Raw genomic sequence first — 15,499 nt, 5'->3', positions numbered from 1 at the left:
GTACAGTGGAGGTCCCGACACGGCGAGTATAGGCTGACGCGCGGGGAGATGCGACACTCTCAGATAGCGAGCGTTCCGACCTGCCGCCACGTCCACGATGAGATTGATTCAAGTTTCTCAGGATTCAATGTTCCATCCTGCTGTAACTACATCGCTATTAATGAAAGAAGTGCTTCACATATTGAAAATGTTGGTTTTAAAATCACTTTTTCCACATAGTCCACTTTTTTTTTTTGCTTTTTTAGTTGGATAAAATGCCACTTCAGGGATGTGAAGTGGGCCAAAGTGTCTGTGGCAAAGCTGAAAAATGTAGTGGCGAGTTTGGAGACAGAAAATAGAAAAGTCTTAAAAAGAGCTGCAGGAACAGGAAGTCTGCTTCCATTATTTTATAAGTACGGCGAGTTAAATCACATTTTTCCTCATTGCATTTTCTTTTTTTGCGACATACAGGTAGATCTGAGCAATTCACGTGACGTGCACTCTGAAATCCTGAAATCCTAAGCCAGAGCTCCGGACAGGAAACAAAAAATCACAAGGGAGAGCTACAGCAGATCCTGTGTATTGGCACATGTCTCTTTATCGGCCAGGCGAGAGGGCTACGAGGTGTGAGCCGCGACATGGAGATGGTTCTGGTCTGATCTGCGGCCAGGGCCGGCGAGGTGCATGCTGGGTGGGAAATGACCACCAACCACCTGCCAAAATGTTAGAGAAATTTCGACTAAGCCACCCTGGCAGGTAGCCAGCCAACGCCCGGGGGTTTTGTTCGCTCTACTCCAAAACTAAAGCTGGCTGGTGAAACAGATAAAGTGTCTGATTAATTTAGGAGTCCTTGAGCTTGTGTGGCAGGGAAGGAAAGCAAGAGCAGTTTTGTTCCTCTGAGTTTTTTTTTTTTTTACTGCAACACTGACTGTAAGAAGAGAAACAACATCTGCCAGACAGGTCAGCTTTATATAAATAAATGTAAACTTGGCTCCTCTCCATCACCTGTTGTATTCACAGCGCAAGGATTCAACCTTGTGTTCAAAACAGCTTTGTGCTCAGCTTTATCCTTTTTTTCCCTTCTTTCCAGCACATAGGAAGTTATATCTTCATGGCTGGAGGATCAGTACACAAATATTCACACATTCAGCTCCAAAGATGCGGAAAAGAGTGAGAGGAGATGAAAAAAGAGCCCAGGTGAGTTTATTATCAGTCAATAATTGCATTTAAATGTGACATTTCAGACTCAGAAACTGTCCGTCAGGCGGGTTTTTGCCTGACGACTGCTGAGGAATACGGGAGCTAATATCTAATTTCCTCTCTGTGGCTGGTCACAGGGGCAAGCTGTGCTACACTCGGCTCTGTGGCCTCATAATGAAGTGGCATTTTGGCGGGCCAAGCCTGCACTCGGCGCTGCGTGCACCGAAGAAGGTAAACAACCCATTCATCAAGGCTTTTTTGTGCGCCTGCCAGGAGCTGGGATTGTTCGTTATGATGGAATTTGTTCTAAGGATCAACTTATCATCTGCGTCCGGGGCAGACGTGAAATAGATTTGAGGTGATGTATGGCTGTTTGGGGGCGCTGGTTTGTGTGGGAATATGTGCGACCGGTGCTAAAAAAACAAATGTGAGCGATGGTTTTTGAATAGTGTTGAATAAAGAAGTTAGGCTGAAGCCAGGGGTCAACGCGCTGTCTGCAGAGCCCGGGCTCTTGGCTTGTCAGCAATGCTTGTTGTTGCTGCTGATGCAATTTGACACTCCTCCCCCACATCACTGACTCAAGACACAACTAAATACAGCTTTTGCATGTGTGAATAACGGCATGCATTTCGTAGAAAACTTCTAATCCTAGTAGTGTTAACACCTCCTTGCACCCATTGAAAAAAAAGAAAAAAAGAAAAAAAAACGTCTTCCATCTACATATAGTGTTAAAATAAAATAAAATAAAACCTGCACTGGTTCTGTGTAACGTTGTGCAGAAGAAAAGATTCTGTGCATTTCACAGAGACAGGGAGGGAAGAAGAGAGGAAGATCTGAAGTGGCTTCAAGGTCAAGTTGGGTTCAGTCGACACATTTTGAGCTGTCAGGCCTGGATTGAGCAACAGCACTAGAATAAAAAAAATAATACTAATAATATTCACACAGACTTTTCAGGCTTCTTCTTGAGCTGCTCTATTAAACAGGTAACTAGAGAATGCATTTCCTGAAGGAAATACGGGGGAATACTGAAAGCTGGAAGCTGAATAAATTGTCAAAACAATGCTGAATTAAGTGAAGAAATTGCTGAAGCAATCTTGAAAAGATGAAACAATATTTGAAGAGTAAAACTAAAACTAAGATTCCTCTTACAAAAAAAATGTAAAAGCAACATGTGTGTTTTGGTAATTTTCCTGCAGGCAAACAGAAATAGCGTTCGAAAACCTCAGCCATGGGAGATCACTTTTTTTTTTTTAAAGAAAAAAAAAAACATACAAATCACTTAAATGAACTAAACGTAGCTGTAACTCTCCACATCCGAGCTCTCTCCCTCTCTCTTTTTCTACTACCACCATCAATCCTTTCTCCCCGGCTGGAAAAACGTGGGCAGCTCCGGTTAGAAATGCAGCCCACCACTTGCCTTTAGGGCAGCTCCTGGCCGGCTTGGATAAAGATTTTTTTTACACCATTTATAGCTGTTTGACTATCACAGGCATTAGGCACCAGAGGCAGCAGGAGAGACCACTGGCCCACGGCGAGGTTATCACCTCGGTGTGTACACTATTTTAGAGCCTGGGCGATGGGTTCCCAAGTCCCATTACGCAAAGTTTATTAAGCAGTCAGCCTTGGTGCTTAATCAGTATTTCAGTGATGAGAGAGCTTCATCATCTTCAAGCATCAGACGGCAATAATCTTAAAAAATGATACAAGAAACGATGCAGGGGGAAAGATAAGAGCGGAGATGAGCCCAGAGACAACAGGTTTCGCTCTTCTTCCAGAGAAAAATATGCCACCGTCTTGTAATTATATCAACTCCATGTTTCCAGCTGCAGCAGCTGAATGAACAGAGAGGTAGGAGTCCAGGCTGCACAGAGAGACACTATTTTGAAGCACTGCTGTAATTTCACAGAGCAACCTGGGTCTGTACTCGGTCAGATGGTGTCGTGACATGGCAAGGGGTGGTCGGGTTGGCCCGGGTGAGCCGGTCACAAAGACTGTACTCTTTCCATGGCCGGGAGGAGGGGACAGGGTGAAGGGGAGAGCAGGGGTTGGAGGGGGTGGCGGTGGTGGAGGGTGGGCATTAAAAACCACCGCACTCAGCAACTGAATCCAATCCCTTTAATCCTCGCTGGTATGCCCGAGCGACAAACGCCCATTGGTCTCCACCTCAATTAGCGCTGATGGGGCCAGTTGCTGGACAGGTCAGGAGGTGGGTGCCGTGAATCGCCGCACACTGTACCGCTTGCACAAGAAGCACATACCAGCGTAGCCCAGTGTGTGTGTGTGTGTGTGTGTCCCTTGTGTGCAATGGGCTCAAGTCGGCCAATGCATACCGTACATTCTTTACAGGACGAGCAATTTAAAACGCCTCGCTATCTTTCACGGGGTGCTGTAGAAGGATCTGGAAAACCCCCCCCTCTACCTCTGCCTCTTCTTACCCCCCCTCCACCCCCCGCCACCCTCAATCCCCTCTGTGCTTGAATTGTTTGGATTTATTTGAAGGGTGTGTTAAGTGCCACTTGGGCTTAAAGCTGAACTGTGTATTGAATTTGCAGTGATATTGCAATATCACAAAGCCTGCAGCATGGGCAGTTCAATTCATTTTTATAAAACAAGCAATCAATGAGTGAAGAACGGAGGGAGGAAGACGGGGAGAGGGAGAGAAAGAGCGAGGGAGACTGGCAGACGAGCCATTATATATATATGAGGAGATTGGTCCTTTGAGAGTCCAGTGCAGTTCAGTGGGAGAGATTTTCCATAATCCACTGCTGTAAAGCTATGAATGTGCTTCCAGCGCGCCCCATCGCCAGGTAATGCAGATGCCCAAATGTGCCGTTGCAACTCATATCGCAAATACCACGCCTGTCGAGGTAATCAAAATATGATATTGTGTCTGTGCACCAAAAGAGGAGAGAAAATCCCAGTGCACGTAAATACACCGTGGTCAAGGTTAGGCCTCAGTGGCTACCAGGCTGCTGCTGGTGCTGGTGCTGGTGGTGTGCAAGTGATGCACCCGACCCAAGATATGTTCAATTACGTCCACTGTTTGCGCTCGCCGGCTTTCGCATTTGTGCAAGACAAACCAATAAACGCCGGGAGTCAATAAATCCTCCCCGCCTTTCATCCGTCCAGCCGCCCCGACGACCTCGCTGACTCCTGTCTCATCTTTATATTTAGTGTAAACTAATGACACGCACCGGTCACAAGGCATCGCAGCCAAAATAAAGCACCAACACTTGTGTATTTTTAATTGGGATTATATTACGGGTGCTGTAAGCTGAGGAATTTGACTCCCGCCGATGCAGAGAATAACCATAATGTCTGCCCAGTTTATAGTTTTGTTTATCAATACCAGGGATGATGACTCAGTGATTACCGGCCACAGCTGAGATTTCAAAACTGTAAGTACAGCTCAGTGGGGGGGGGGGGGGGGGGGGTCTTCAAGCATTCAGAGTTTAAAGGTTGTGCAGAGTAGACCCTCTCTCCACGTCACAGAGGCCGGTTCTACAAGTGTCCCAAGAAAAGTGGCAGCACTTGCCATTATTATAATCATCATAATGATTGTATTTCTGTAAAAGTAGCAGAATGAATGCCAGCCCATAGATTTGTCGACGTTCCTGTAGTCCACATGATGCTGCTCCATTCATCCAAAATGGCATTTGCGGTTTATTAGATAGCGTCGCAAAATGACAACAACAATAACGTCACCGTGACAAACCCCACAATATCACGAGCGGACAGCGTTGGGCCCGGGCCCCGCCGAGTCCCCGAGACACCATTACCCTTTAGTGGTTTCGGTGATAAGAGGTCACAGTGACCTTCATGACAGGGAGGAATCTTGGCTCGGGTTGAAGATGAAGAAGAAGAGGAGGAGGAGGAGGAGGAAGGAGAGAGCGTAAAGCAGGCGAGGACCCTCGAGAGAGGCTGAAACAAGAGCATGATGAATGTACAGCTCACAGTTTTTAATCAAGGATCAAAGCAGGGCCTCTCCGTCTGAGCAGCCAGTCTGTCTAGACTGAAACTCTCCCCAGCACATAAAGCAACATCTGCAGGATGCATTAATTACAGTAAAGACCCATTCTGGCCTGTTCTCTGGAGAACCGACACATCAAGAGGCCTACACGAAGATAAAACAGTCCTGTGCATATGAAAAAGTTATTTTTCATATCACTTTCACAACTCTGAAGCCTCAAGTTTGTCCGTTTCAAAAGTGATGTTTCTTTTAAGCCATCGTCTTCCCTATCGTTTGTTTTAATCTGGTCAGTAATGATCGCTGGGGCAATTCATCGACTTCCCATTACGGAGGTACGCGCAGTCCGCAATTTACATTTTAGGCTTTTAGCTGATGCTCTTCTCCTCCGCCACGATTTACAGCCAGCTGAGCAGGCAGGGCTTTGGCTCAAGGACTCGCTGACAGGAACAATACATGTAGCCGATGTCCAACATGTGACCTTTACGTTTTCCGGATGGACCCGGCGACCTCCTGCGGTGACGACCTACCTGTCCGCTACGGCTACGGAATTAATCAAGTGAAGTGAGAAGACTGATTACAGGAGGCAACTATCTGGTTTCAATAAAGCACATGTTCTTTAAATATCGTTTCATTTCATTTACGCTCACTGGATCCACAATAAACAAGGTGAAAAGATCACAAGAGCCATTCTCTCAGGTCTGACGATGCTGTTGATTAATAACAGCAATTACAGTATCAAGCAGAATAATCAGGATGGCTGTCGTAGCCGGCGACAACTCAAGCGCCTTCCTCAGCTGGCATCCAAGCCTACACCTCTGCTTCCTCTGAGGGGGGAAAGCTGAATTAAACATGCACGTTATTTTCGTCCCTTCACTGCTTCTACGCCGCCGTTATAAAAAGACTCGCAGCCTTACAGCATTTGCAAATAATCCTTCGCATTTGCTTTGACTTGTTTGCAGCATCTAAAGACTTACCGCGTCAGATGATGTCAGCCTCGAAATTTAAAAAAAACTACATAAACTGTCCTTCAAATGATTTTCTTTAATTACTCAACCTCGGTGTACTGTCCTGTGTTGTAATACTGAAGGAGCAGGTTGAAACAAATCACCGCAACTGAAGAAAATCCCCTCAATAGCAATAATGCTGTTTTGATGATTCATAATTGTAGTGAAAGTTTAGACAGTCATTTATGTGGTGAGTGTGTTCTGAAGGAGCCTCAGGGTTCTGAAACCTCTTAAAAACATCACTGTCACACGTCAATCCTTCCGCACCAGATCACTAGAAATTGATTTATTTCCAGTGTAACTCAGTAACCAGAGAAACTTAGGTAACATGTCAACAAGCTGAGCTGAGCAAATCAACTTTCAGAAGGTCACCTGCACTTCGGCTCTGCTGTTTAGTCTGATCAGCGGCTGTGGAGAATAATCAGCATTATTACGTTGGCAATTTCCTTCTGAGCGAGAAAGCTTTTGGTCGTTGTTGTGGTTGATGGTACGCTCCAAAGTCCTTTTGTTTTTTTTTGACAATAATCGCTGGCTTCCACCCACGACACTACTTTAACTCATTCAAAGTGCCGTTTCCTCAAAGTCAACACCAAAACTATGCATGAACAACTAATACAACCACTACCAACACACACACAAACAAAAGAAAAACACTGTGTTGTTTGCAGTTTGTGCAGGACACAACACACCTGGCCCTGGTCTAAATTTAACCAGCGCTGTGACCGGTGGAAAGTCACCATTTCCCCCAGCTGGACACAACGCTGCGCTGTCGTTGGTCGCCGCTTCCCCCCCCCGCGACAACGAACCAACTGGTGCAGCGCTTTGTTTTTATAATGTTGAGGCACGGAATGATCCACGGCCCTGGTAGGAGGCGAGTCTGGCTAGTTGGGCCCGATGGGAAATCGAGGCTACATCTGGCCTTAACAAATACACCTGTGCTTTTGGAGCCTAATGCATAATGCAAGAGAACATATTAGAAATAGATAGGGGAGGAAAAATGGGACAGAGCTGGTAGGCGTCCTCTGACTGCTCCAGGTTTCACCCAAAACACTGCAGCAGAAGGTGCAGGATGGAAAGTCAGAGTGGTTTAGTCACCGTGCAAAGTGTTTAAATATAGATACTAATTACCAAACATGCATATATAGTAATAGTTCAAATAAACTTTATGGATTTGTATGTTTAACCTGAGTATTTATCTTAAATGGTCCCAAAAAGACTGGTAATATTCCACAAATGGGAAAAATTCCACATTGAAATTTGTTGAAGAAACTAGTTCCTAAATGTTATAAGTAGCCTTTTAATATCTTTAACTTCAGATTTTAACATCAATAGGATATTTAATGTTTTGAGGTGAGGGGCCGTCCAAAGCAGAGCTCTATAATCAGATAATTAATTGCAAGCTGGAGGGAAAAAAAGTCTCTTATCTCTTTAAATCCTCTCCAGGAAGGTCAAAGGTCACGGTCAGCTGCAAAACGCAGAGATCTAGCTCGTTGCTAAAAAAGCACTCGATCACCCTCGATGACAGGGGAAGGTTTGACGTGGAGGCAGGCGAATTAACCCAAACTGGTAAATGTGACGTTTCCCCCAGTTCAGCGAGACGGAACGCAGATGCCTCAGACTGATGATCAACTTTCAAGTAGAGTTTGATGTGTAGCAGAGCTGAAACTGAATCATCAGATCTGCTGCTGCTGCTGCTGCTGAGGGTTTAAAAAAAAAGACACACAAAAAAACACAACAACCCAGAGCCGCTTCATCCTCGCCATATTGATGTAACCTTACACTGGCATGCAAGAGAATCAATGTCTGTGTGAAACTGCTGCAGTGTACAAAACAGGAGGCCAATGTGAAGGCAAAGCACGAGACCCGATCTAGCTATTTATCTATCTATCTGTGGTGGAAGTGCACAGAAATCTACAGCTGACAGCCATTTTCCTGAAACTACCTGTCAAACACGACTAATTACTGGACTTGCATTCACATCATGTCAGAGGACGAGGAGAAACAGAACAGAGTCTTGTTGTTTCAACTTATCCCCATTTCTGCTCATTAACTCATTAGAGAAAATGAGCCGGTCATAAGGTCAAATGGTCATATGACACGGGAAACACTGCCGTTATCAACGCTATGAGAAACACAGCAGCTACTTGCGTGCCATGAACATGCATAACTGGGTTAGAGCGGATATAATTGATCATTTGGGTTATCATTTAGTGCATGTGTCAACACATCTTCACAGTTTCTGACAGAGATGCAGGCGATACAAAAATACCCGCCACACGTCAGGGTTTTTTCTGATCGCCTATGAACGGGATCTCGATGCGCCGCGGGGTAAATATTTACCAATTTGCAGCTGAAGCTCACGTGGGATCTAAGGCAGAGGTCACCTTTTCAAAACAGATGACCGCGGCGTCACATTATCAGGTCCTTGGAAAGTTAAATGTCACTTTCCAGTTGGGCGCAGGGAGGGAGTTCAAACTCCAACATGACAAGCCCATTCACCATCCTGTCACATCCAGGCTGCGGCGGACAACCTTGACCCAACGTTAAACCTGTCACGTCAGAGTTATGCATCTTCTTTCTGAATATAAACACACCTCCTCTTATCCAAATCAATAATCAAAGCTGTGTTATATTTGTTTTGGAGGCCGGTTCTGAATATCCATATAATCTGAATTCTTTGACCTTGTATACTGCATATAGCATGCTAATAATAATGCTAAAACTATGAAAATCCATGACTATATGGGTGCAACTAACATTCAAAACGTTATCTGTGTGGTTTCTAAAATGTCAAATCTAATTCTATGCAATCAAGACTTTCAATCTATTTATAAATGACAGGAACTATGTAGGACTTTTCTTTAGAAATAATAATTAAACAATCAATTTTTGATTCATTTGTGACTTGGAACGTGAACATGCAGCAGTTTCCAAATGCTGGAAAAAGCTCAAGCTCATTACTGGGAAGTCGCTGTAGAATTTCATCATTTCCTGTCTGATGAAATGTGCATCGACTCAAATCATGATTAAACTTGAACAGAATTTCAGAAGGAAAAAAAACTGTTGTTGAAATTAGTGTGCTTTATACGGACAGGACAGGAGGCCTTTGAATAAAAAACCTCAATGTTAATTCTTTTTTCCAGGCCTCATCTGAGCAACGTGCCCTTATCAGAGGTTTCTACTCGCTGTTGCCTTGAGCTGTGCCATTTTCAACTTGGATTTCATAGAGGATTATTATTCGTCCTCAAGTAGGAACCATTCATTTCCCCACTTCAGACAGTAATGAGCAAGTGGAATAATCATCTGCTGCGCTGTGCAACACAGACAACACCTGGCTCACACTCTAACCAACCCTAACTATTACCCTATTTGAGAAGCCTTTTAATTTCTGCCGGAGCGCTCAAAGACACCCCAGAGCTCTGCTAAAGGACCGATCCACCGTGGCTTCAGATTTTATTTCACCCTTTTCATTTCTTAAGTTAATTGCTTTTATAAAAAATAATAAATAAATAAAAAGAAGTGCACTGGATATTTTAGAATAACCACACAAACAACAGCCGACACCGTTTTGAACATTTAGAGAAAAAAAAAAATTCTGCCCCCAGGTCTGACACTTGTTTTCTTTCAACCTTCACATCTTCATCTGTGGTTTCACTATGTTCTGCATCCTGTCAACACAACACAGTCAAACCAGCAGATGAAGTGATTACAACAACACCAAAAAAGAAAAAGAGAGAAAAAAAAAGTGAAACTATTGTTTGAGTGTGTGAGAGGTTGCTGTTGTTGGCAGCGCTGGACGTGTTGGTATTCAGGGCGTGAGCTCCGGTTTACTACTTGTCACCTCTCTGTCATGTGATGAGCTGCATCACAACGAGTTCAGGTATCCTGACTCGGCCGCGTTCACGCCTCGTTGACCCTGTTGACAAACTGCCTGGTCATACGTGTTGGAAATGTGTTATTACACGAGGTGGGACAGGTTCACTGAAGGCTTGGTTTCCTCCGATTGGCCTGCCGTGAAGTAGAATAATAAAAAACAACCCTCACAATCTCTAATTAAACCCAAAACACACGGTAATCTTAACATAACAAGCTCCAAACTGATTCCCTCCTTTTAAAGGCTTGTGTTTAGACAGCATCTCTTTCCAAATATGCAGTCTAGAATTTAAAAAAAAGAAGCTTTTCAATGTTATAACCCAGTAATATCATTTCCCTTTAGGTCCTCCCACTACACTATCACTAATATGCTGTACAGGAGGAAACAGCACTCGTGTGTTGACCCTTTTCTCCTTATTCCCACCTCGGTGGCCCCACTGACATTCATTATGCATCCATCCTTGGGAGAGGAGGACGTATAATGGATGTTGTTCATCAACTCCGGGGCTGACGATTGCTTCGCTGTGATTAGATTTTTACCATAGCAATGTTATAATGCTGCGTGAATGTGCTGAAAAGAGGGTTAATCCTCTTTTCAAACTTGCCGTGACCTTTTGAGCCAATGTTCTCTCTTATCAACAAGCTACATTTCCAGCAACAATGATGTGACTGTAAATAAAAGCTTTATAAAAAAGAAAAAGAAAAAAAAAGGAGGGGGGGACTTTTGAGATTTTTTTCTCTAAATCCAAAGTCCTGTGGTGCTTTCCCTGGGCTGGAGTTTATTAGACATTAACCACAGTTTATTGACACAGTGCACTTCATATCAACCCCATCTGATGTTAGATTTGACTTGGCAATTAACAATTACATAACTGCACGCTCTGCAAGTTGGGGGTGGAGGCACAGCACCCATCCTCCTGTGAATCTATAGCATTCCTTCCATTCTCTAAGATAAATTAATAAAAACAACACGCTCATTGTGCTGATAGGAGCTCCTGGAGGGGCCCTTGAGGTCCCCAGGCCCCTTCTTGGACTCACTACTGACATCTGCAACATGCACAATGAATGCACACCCTACACATGGAGGATGGAGGATGCAAAGAAAGGGCACCAGTAACCCCCCCTCCCTCATCCTAGCAGGATTGCGTTGCACTTACTCCACACTGCATGATTCTCCACAAATAACAACAAGCTATTCCCCCCCTCTTGCATTCTGCAGAGGCAACAACAAGCACCGCACTGGATTCAACACACAGCTTTGACAGTAAGACATGCACACAAGCCCTCCACACCCACCTGAAGAGCAGGAGATGAGGAAAACGGCGAAGGCCAGTTTGGTGGCGTCTCCCATTTTCCATCCGAATCGGATCCTCTGACTAGAAAGAGAATACAAAACCCCAAGAAAACCCCCCAAAAAGATCATAAAACGACTGAGTCAAATTAAATGTCTTGCAGCTCCGAGGAGCACTGTCTCTGCAAAAATGACATCTTTAAAAAAAAAAAAAAATCCAAAATATCCCAGGTAATGCAAAGGCTTACTAGTCCAAAAAAGAGGTGAGGAAGACGAGGAGGATGATGAAGAGGAGGAGGGGATGGTTGGTGGGATTTCCAGGTTTACAGACAAGCAATGGAGGTGGACTTGTTGGCATTCAAGCCGGGGCTGTCATGGACTTGCTTGGTCTGCAGCATTGTTCTGAACAGACGTGTTCACCTGTGCCTGTTGTTGTTGTTGGGTTTGAACCGGTTATTTTTACCAGAGCAGCGGAGCGCAGAGCCGAGCCACAGCCGGACAGGGCTAACATCCATCGGACTGGAAATCAAGCGCACTTCGCTCTCCAATCAAACTTCTCCTCGGTGAGCTCCGTCGCATAGCTGGGAAAAAAAACGTCACAACGTCGTTAAAAATCAGCATTTCCCACGCTCCCCGTTGTGGAATAATAATACGGATGTAACCGTTTGTTGTTGTCGTTGTATTCCGTGTTCGAGTCCGAGGTTTGGTCCCGACAGTAACGGCGGCGCTGCCCGGCCACAACCAGAGCCCCGTCCGTCCGCTCCAGCAGGGAAACAAGCGACTACGAGGCTCCTCTCTCTCCGTAACGGCTTTGCCCTCTCTCCGAAGTGGGACGAACCGCCTCGAAACCGCGTCGAAAAGGACCGAAGGAACAAGCGGAAACACTTTTGTATGATAGTAAATAAGCGATAAAGCTGCTGTTAATCCGTGTGGCTGACGCAGCTATCGAGTTAAGGACGAGCTGCTGTGGTTTTCCCAAGTCCGCGTCTCTCCTCCTCGCCTTCTCTGGTCGGGACAATTTCAAGATGGCGTCACCGTGACCCGCGGTCAAGCCACACAAGCGAACACACGGCGCTTCCGGTGTCGTGTTTCAGAATAAAATGTTGTACTTGAACTTGGGATGATAAAACGGAAGTTTAGGCAAATATAATAGAAATGTTAGACCATTTGAATAAATAAACAAACAATAAAACATTTAAGTTTCCCGCGAGTAGGAATCTTATTTAATCAATTTATGGTGTTCATCATTGTTTCCATTGTAACTGTGCATAATAAGCACTATTTAGCCTAGAAAATATATTAAAATAACCAATGATGTCCAGCTTCACTATTTTTAAAAAATATTTTATTTGAGAATATCACATGGTGAAACTGATAATCTCACTTTGACAGAGTTTACAGGTTTATAATTTGCTGAAATTAAATCAACGTTTCAGCCTTATCACAGGGATAAAACATGCAGCATTAGCAGACTTTGCTTCATAATGTTGTATTTTGTGACTGCTATTTCCAATATTGTTGATGTGATGTGTGGCTTGTCTATATCCTTTTTTTTTTTTTTTGGCGTACTCTTATTTTGAAGGCAGAGTTGTTCAACTTCCTTCACTGATGTGGCTCACTCGGGCCAACCAGGCACTGCTTCACGAGCTAGGGATTGTTTTTGTTAGGGAGAAGTGCTCGTTTTGCACCCCAGCGTGTGCCCTTGCAAGAAAGAGGGGCGGCAGTTACCGTTTCAAAATAACAAATAACCAAAAAATGTTCACTGTGCACTGTTCTCACAGGTACTGTAGGTTACAACCTGCTTGTGTGCATATTATAATGGATGTGTGCCCCATTCACAACAAATACTATACAGGAAATCTATCAGTTATAGCCTAGTGATGTTTCACAAGGCTGAAACCGCAGGGCATCTTATTTTAAATGTACAATGTGTTCATAACATGCAGCCCACCACTCCATGTAGGTCAACATATAGCCTCACGCTGTGGCATGTGCTACTATACGGCTACATATCAAATTTCAACATGGGTTGAGTGCTCAGTAATAAATGCTGCGAATACCATGAAGTACAGATATAGGCTTGGCCCATTCCCAAATCTGTGTGACACTAATCTCTCTAATAGCCTGGAGCAGATCTCCAACCATAAGCGCTGCTAAACGATTAGGAGGTCAAAGGTCTCGAGGGATTTCTCTGCCAAGCTTGGAAGCTGAGTCACCTGTTCTATATTGGAGTGTTGGCGTTCATCTTGAGTAAGACACACACAGTCCTGTACGTAGCTTTAATGGCGAGTGCTCCAGGGCAGGTGAGGAGTTCAGTTCCTGTACATGTTATTCCCCTGGCAACAATGCTGAACTTTCATCTCAAATGAACTGTCTCTCCTGAAAGACTGAGCAGAGCACCTCTCTCCGCTCTGTCCTGGAAACGTGTGGGATGTTTTTCATTTCACAGATTATTCACTGAACAACATTAGAACCACGACCGCTTGTCCTGTCCTCTGATCACCAGGACACTGTACGCATAGTTATGTTCAACAAATCACTGCATAATTAGATTACACACCATTGTCAGGATCCTTTGTCTTGCGTCACAATTAGTAGTTAATTAATCAAATTCCAGGAATTTAGGGTGAACCCTGCATGAACTCTCATTTTACCAGCAACTGCACGGGAACCTTACCTTACCTGCAGGCTGTGTTCTGGGAAATGTACATCCATTATCACAGCTTAGCATCTGTGTTAAAAAAAACACATATCTTTATTATATCTTTAAATGTTAATTAAAAAATACAAAAGAAGGGTTTTAACAGCGATCAGTCACACATTTGTTCTTAATGAGCATCCTAAATATTTTATTGGGCATGTGAAAGAGACACTGAATGTGTGGCACAAACAAAACAGAGAAATAAACATCCACACTATTAATGAAACTGTAATCTATGACCTTGTTTTACCTCATTTCAGCCTGTCACTTCAATCTATAAATGTCTTGTTTTTGACAAGTTAACATTTAATCAAAGGTTGTTCCACAGAATTGCATGTGTATTAAAGTGAATGTATATGACCCGAGGCACTTTGCACGGAGGCCTTGGTGTTGTAATGACAGGATTTGTATTTTAATTCCACCTCACTATGTATATACATGCCAAATGCATGCAAAATTACATATGAAAGAATTAAAATGACGTGCAGAGCAATGAGCACAGGAAGGCTTTAAGCCTTGACTCAGCTCGCAGTGACGATGCCAACATCTGCCATCCTAAACCAGTTACACCTGGTTAATTTAATGTTATATAAATTGGATTTTCGACTTGATCCAATGTCAGGGTGTCATGAAACTTATTGCAGCTCACGAATGTCTGCACAGCATTTCATGGCAATCCATCCTCAAATGTCAACCTGTAGGTGTGGGAGAAGTCGTGGGCTCACCAAAGTCAGTAAGGGGAACCCCGTGAAGGTCAGTGGAAAATATCTCTGTCATACATGAAACAGTTGTTTTTAACACAGAATATAAAAGAAAGACCAATACAATTAAGAACAGCACTGGTTTAAAAAGGTGAACCAGTTTAAAGGGGAAGGCGTGTGAGGCAAACCTGCAGAATTACCTTCCTCAAAATAAAGGGAACACACAGTTAGCAATCAGGTCAGACTCAGTCAGGGATGACTTTGCATTATGTTCATGAGGAGAGGGCAGGTCAGGTTGTGTGTCGATCTGTCTTCCCTTGAGTGGGGAAGACCTACAGTTCTGGTCCTGGAGACTTACCGCCCAGCTAATCCCATTACTCAACTATCATATGCCAAATCCCCTCTAATGGTATTACACGTGCCAGAACTACGTATGATGCTTGCTAATGAGAGTTCAGCAGATATACCTTACTGGAACCAGTGGCCCTTGCGCACAGAGTAGCCCCATGGCTCTGCGGCTTAATGGACTCAGTATTGAGTGTCGAGGGAAGTCAAATTTATCGACAAAGTGCTTTTAACAAAAAGCAGGTTGCTCGCAGAGTGCATTGCAGAGCAACAAAGGATGTAAATACATCGAAAAGCTGCGAGCGAACGTGTCGAAATTTTAATAGCTGAGGTGTGTGTTTGTGGAGTGTGGGTAAGTGTGTGTGTGCATGTGACAAAGACAGCAGCAGGTCAACACCAAGGGCAAATGGACTCTTAAAGATGAGTGATGAATGG

At 44.1% G+C, this 15,499-nt stretch overlaps 1 protein-coding gene across 1 annotated transcript in view; it reads right to left on the bottom strand.

Moving 5' to 3' along the window:
* LOC311001231 (activin receptor type-2A-like) overlaps positions 1-12,303 on the bottom strand; it is a 45,906-nt gene extending 33,603 nt beyond the window's left edge. The window contains exon 1 of the mRNA XM_083992260.1: positions 11,323-12,303. Coding sequence (XP_083848386.1) covers positions 11,323-11,449 — 127 coding nt within the window. The 5' untranslated portion in view covers positions 11,450-12,303. The remainder of the gene's footprint in view (positions 1-11,322) is intronic.
* Positions 12,304-15,499: the final 3,196 nt, after the last annotated feature.

Source organism: Trachurus trachurus (assembly GCF_905171665.1).
Source record: "Trachurus trachurus genome assembly, chromosome: 2".
Classification (NCBI taxonomy): Eukaryota; Metazoa; Chordata; class Actinopteri; order Carangiformes; family Carangidae; genus Trachurus; species Trachurus trachurus.
This window is presented reverse-complemented; position numbering and strand designations above follow the sequence as displayed.